Source organism: Austrofundulus limnaeus, unplaced genomic scaffold (assembly GCF_001266775.1).
Source record: "Austrofundulus limnaeus strain Quisiro unplaced genomic scaffold, Austrofundulus_limnaeus-1.0 Scaffold1957, whole genome shotgun sequence".
In the NCBI taxonomy this organism is placed as follows: Eukaryota; Metazoa; Chordata; class Actinopteri; order Cyprinodontiformes; family Rivulidae; genus Austrofundulus; species Austrofundulus limnaeus.
In genome coordinates, this window is record NW_013954359.1 from 1 (window position 1) to 5922 (window position 5922).

General features: G+C 44.3%; 1 protein-coding gene across 1 annotated transcript; it reads right to left on the minus strand.

Annotated features, from left to right (window-relative positions):
- Nucleotides 1-3655: 3655 nt before the first annotated feature.
- On the minus strand, nucleotides 3656-5525 carry LOC106536752 (uncharacterized; the record flags this gene model as incomplete). Its single annotated transcript, XM_014034073.1, is given in 1 exon segment — nucleotides 3656-5525. A coding segment is annotated over 1 exon segment (138 nt), but the record flags the coding sequence as incomplete, so codon positions are not given.
- Nucleotides 5526-5922: the final 397 nt, after the last annotated feature.

Below are 5922 nucleotides of genomic sequence, written 5' to 3' on the forward strand. Positions count from 1 at the left end.
TCTTCAGAATGCGCGTACGCGCACGGGGGTACCCATCTGCGATAGCCTTAGAGGGCTGCGCTTACACTCATAGAATCTGGGGTTACAATACGTAACCAACGTTACCTCAATAGCGATCCTCATGGCTCTGAGGATTTCCCATAATACCTTGCTCTCTATGAGTGGATGCAGTACCACTTTTGACCAGCAGATGGGGCATTTTAGCAGGATTTAACCTGAACCATTTTAACTATGTTACATACACCCCCTTAAATTCTGCTAAAACAGGGCATATTAAACAAGCACACAAAGAAAAAAATTAAAGTGCGACAAAGAGAGCACGTCAGTCACGTCAGTTAGAAACGTCCCCTAAGGGATAATATCAGCAAGMGTGCGGCCAAACTCTTACCAACACAGACCCAAAAGATGCCTTATACACCTTCTGATATACAATCACTGCTCTACAATTCAATCACTGAGAAGAAAAAAAACTGCAGTTACAAAACAATACAAATCTACCCAGAAAACATGGTCTGTACAAAGGAAAACAGAGATTCCACAGTTGACTTTGAATCATCCACAATCAGTTCATTCATTTCACATATAAGTCTGTCTGGGGGTTTAACAGGCCTTCCTGACTTAGTGCACAGYCGAGGAGGCTGAGTGCAAACATCATCAGCAATGGGCAACTCCAGTTTTGTGTCAGCACTATGTTTGGCTGAAACTTCATGTTGAATGGGCTCATATGGGACAGCTTCAGATGTGAGGTTGCAAACAAGATCGTGGGAATTTGACAATGCAACAGATTCAGAGAGATCAGGTTCTGTCACATCCTTGGTCACTTCACTTAAGCCGGGAAACACCATGTCCACTGAAGAACTACACGCAGGAATGTCAGAAGCATGGTCATGGTGATTTAAAACATCCTCCTCACAACTATGGTTCTCCATCTGCAAAAGCCATTTCACAGTTTTAGTGTCACTGTCCTGCACCTCATCAGACACGACAGGGTCAGAGAGTCCACTTCCAGCAGTAGAAGGGCAAGGTGAATTGTCCGTATCAGCAGCAGCAGTGAGGAAGTTGACTGGGAGGAGAGGATTTCTGTGGAGAACCTTTGTCCTTGATGCAACTGGGTCTTTGATGCAATACACATTTATATCAGGTTTCACAGACACCATTTCACATACTGTTGATTCCCATTTGTCTGCAATTTTCCTCTTCCCTCGCTCGCCACGATTAGCAACCAAAACTCTGTCCCCCGCCTCAAGAGGAGAACCTTTAGCCTTGCGGTTGTAGTTTGTTGCCTGGTTTGATCAGACAAACTGTTTTGTTGAGCAATGCAGGCAGCCACAGAGAGGTCATGTTTGGGGCGAGAGACAAACTCATGATGGTCTACAACTGGGCCATTCGACAGAGCATGTTGGAAAACCACATCAATGGGCAGGCATGGGATCCTGCCAAACATAAGAAAAAGTGGTGCGAAGCCAGTTGTTTCATGCTCCGTACAGTTGTAGCAGAATGTCAGCATTTTGAGCATCTGGGGCCATCTTGCTTTGGACTGGGGAGGGAGTGCTCGTATCATGTTACCTAATGTTCTATTGTAACGTTCGACAATGCCGTTCCCCATCGGGTGGTATGGCGTGGTGTGGGATTTTTCTATGCCAGCCATTTCCAGAAGTTCCTTGATGAGAAGACTTTCAAAATTTGCCCCTTGATCTGAATGGATGCGTTTAGGAAATCCATATATGCAAAAGAAGTCATCCCACAGACGACGAGCAACCTGTTTTGCTGACTGATTTCTGCATGGAAACGCATGTGCCATCTTGGAAAAGTGATCTGTTACAACTAGGACATCCACACAGCGCTTATCAGAAAGCTCAGCTGTCCAGAAGTCTATACAGACCAGTTCCATCGGCTCAGAGGTGTGAATACTTTCAAGGGGAGCTCTGTCATTAGGTTCTGGAGTTTTACCAACCACACAACGGAAACACTTTTTCACATGGTTAATGATGTCACGTTCCATCCCGATCCAAAAGAATCTCNGTTACAACTAGGACATCCACACAGCGCTTATCAGAAAGCTCAGCTGTCCAGAAGTCTATACAGACCATTTCCATCGGCTCAGAGGTGTGAATACTTTCAAGGGGAGCTCTGTCATTAGGTTCTAGTGTTTTACCAAGCACACAACAGAAACACTTTTTCACATGGTTAATGATGTCACGTTCCATCCCGTTCCAAAAGAATCTGTCTAGCAAGAGACAGCGTGCGGGCCTGACCCTGATGGCCAGCTGAATCATGCACCCCCTGGAGGACCTTGGCTTTTAAAGCATCAGRGACAATAAACTGTTTAGTTGTCATGTTCATTTGTTTGTCTTTCTTGACTCTGTACATCAAGCCATCTGWAATGAGGAGCTTAGGCCAATGTCTCAGTTTTAAAACTGCAGGTGACTCCTGCTCGTTCACGCCTGGTGAGCCTACTGTGACGCTGCATATAATAGAAAAGTCTGCCCAACACACCATCCAGACCTTGTAAATTAGCAAGTTCACTCTTCAACATTAAAGCAGACTGATCAATGTCACTGAGTTGCAAGAAAGCAGGGTCAGTGGCTCTCATCTGGCTGAAACCTCCAGACTCGTGCATCAATAACAGCTGACACATCTTGTGATGTTAATGATGTCTGGGGGGATGGTGAGGAGACTGTGGCAGACTCATCCGTGCGCTCTACAACCTGCTGACAGTTGGTTGTATAACAAAATGCATCCTGGACCATTTTGTCCATCATACCATTCACCTGGTTAAGCAATGCAGTATATGGTTCAGTTACAATGYGATGGCTCATGCATGACTGAACAAATGGCTCTCTACTCAAGGTGTCAGTGACAACATTTTTGCTACCAGGAACATAGTTCAGATTGAAACTGTAGGCAGAAAGTCTGGAAACCCACTACTGTTCACACACATCTAACCTTGGCTTGGTTAGTATGAATGTTAACAGGTTATTGTCTGTTCAGACTGTAAAATGGTGCCCTTTTAGCCAGTGGCTAAACTTGTCACATTTCGCCCATTTAAGAGCAAAAGACTCCAAACGATGCGCTGGATAGTTTAGTTGGGAGCGTTGGAGAGTCCTGCTGGCAAAAGCTACAGGTCTGGCAACCTTCCCATCTGGTGGAAGCTGTGACAGAATGGCTCCAATGCCATCAAATGATGCATCAACTGCAAGGAGAAATGGAGCATTAAAATCAGGATGGGCCAAGATAACACAACTTATCAACTCATTTTTCAGGGTTTTAAATGTCTCCTTGCACTCATCAGTCCAGTTAGATGGGGACAGTTTAACCTGGCCCTTTTTAAACTTGGGTTTGTTGCCTCACCCCTTTTTGTTTGTCGCTCCAGGCTCAGCAACAAGGTTGAAGAGTGGTTTAGCTTTGACAGAACACTTCTCAATAAAATGATGATAATAGAGAACCATTCCAAGAAAGGATCTGATTTTCCTGGCATATGGCATCTCACCATCAGACTCCATAAGATCAGTTTCTTGTACTTCACTGAAGGTCTGAACTTTACTAGGATCAGTGCTCAAACCATCCTCACTTATCAAGTGACCCCAAAATTTTACTGACCTACGAAGAAAATTACACTTTTTGGGAGACAGTTTCAAGTTATGCAGACAGATGAGAGAAAACCATCCGGAGTTGTTCAAGTGCAACATGTTTAGATGGGGCAAAGACCATCAGGTCATCCAGATAACACAGCAAGCTGGTGAAATTTTGGTCCCCGAAAATAGACATCATCATCCGCATGAAAGTTGCAGGGCTGTTGGTCAAGCCTTGTGGCATCCTATTATACTCATGCAGGCCAAACGGAAAAGAAAAGGCTGTAAATTTTTTGTCATCCTCATGCAGCCTCACATTATAAAATCCTTAAGTCAGGTCCATGGTGGAAAAGAACACATTACCACCAAGTGCAGCGAGGGCATCTGTTTGATGAGGTAATGGATGAGCACCTTTAACAGTTCGCACATTCAACCATCTGAAATCATTGCAGATGCGAAGATCTCCATTGGGCTTAACAACCAGGACCAAAGGAGAAGCGTATTCACTTTGTGACTTACGAATAATCCCCAACTCCTCCATGTCACTGAGAGCAGTGCACAGTTTTTCACAATGGCAGGGTGGGACATGCCTATATGGTAGTCTAAAGGGTTTGTCATCCACAAGACGTATTCTATGCACAAAACCTTTTTCCTCCCCACAGTCCATTTTATGCTGTGAAAAGATGGATTCATACCGTTGAATGATCTGCAACAACTTATCTTTCCACTCAAGGGAGACTTCACAAGATGAGATGTCTAAGTCCTGAAGTCCAATGTCGCTCAAAATATGTGACATCTCCTCTTCAGTTACTGGGGTTTTTACRGAGTCTGTGGTGAACTGTGTGTTGGATCGGATGCATTCAAGGTTTCGTGAAGTCATGCACGGAAACACAAGAGGACACATCAGCAACTTTTGCATTTCTTCTCAGAGTGAGAGGTTTTTCAGATGGATTTATAATCTTGACAGGAACACAACCGTCACCATACAATGACGCCACTACTCTCCCCACTAGAATTTGTCTGGGCTTGCACTTGGACTGGGTTGGCTCAATGATGACTGAACATCCAACCAGAGAAACATCAGATGCAGGCAATTTGGCCCAAACTAAATGTTCAGATAGGGGCTGGAGTGTTACAGAGCTTTTGATTTTGGCTGTGCCCACTTTGACGGGTTTCACCCCTGGGTTCATCGAGTCTGACAGCAGAGACATTAAACAGGGAAGATTGTCTTTACGAAAGTCACTCTGAGAGGAATAGTCTGTTGTGTCAGAAAAAGTCATCTTTACTTGTGAAATGAGCCATCTGATGGCATTACTACCCAATATCATTTCATCAGTTTGGCCAGGAACCACTAAAACAGGGATTATGACTTTAAAGCCAAAAATTGTTAGAGTGAGTTCATACAAGGCAGATGGTGTGACAACATGACCTCCGCATCCAACAATAACAATATCAGTAGCTGGTTTCCTATCCATGTTTGTGAGACTGTTGGAAAGTTTTGCTTCAGCTTCTTCACTTATGGTGCATGCCATTGATCCGCTATCAACCAATGCTTTGAGAGAATGTTTGCTTCCAACATTTACATCTGTGTAGAACAGACTGTCGATTTTTGAAAGTCTCTGAAGGGCTTGCACAATCAGTGTTTTTGTGGTGGAACTTTGCTGTTGTAATTAATGTACAGTGTCTCACAATCATCGTCTGTAGAATCCGAGGTGGGAGTATCTCTTAGGTGATCTGCGCTGTCCTCCCCTGCACGCAGATCATTCAGTTTTCCTGCTGGTTGTGGGAAGCCAGCTGGTCTCTCTGACTGCAGTTTCAACTTGAATGACCAGGGAGATGACAGAGGAAGCACAGATTATTCTGGCGGCAGTGTGTACGYGTAGTGTGAGAATTATCATTACACACAGAGCATGGCATGTCATTCAACCCTTTTATATTTGGCAATCTGCTTTTTTGGGGTAAACTAGATACAGATATTTCACTCTCTCCCTTCCTAGGCAATGCCAAGTTGTTTAGATCAGAACAAATGTCATTTGTTGCACTTTGAATTGCTGGTCCTGGATTTAAATGAACATCCTGATAACAGTAAGATGAGGAGTAGCAGGCTATGGATCCTCTGTGCTAGAGTTTTAGCAAGTGCCAGTTTGTTGCTTTATGTGCTTACATTGGTCAATCACAGCATGACCATTTCATAAAACAGGTGAGTAAACTGTGTAAAGACCAAGCAAGTTATAATGAAAGTTCACTGGACTATCCATCCATCCATCCATCCATTTTCTTCCGCCTATCCGGGGTCGGGTCGCGGGGGCAGCAGCTTCAGAAGGGAGGCCCAGACCTCCCTTTCCCCAGC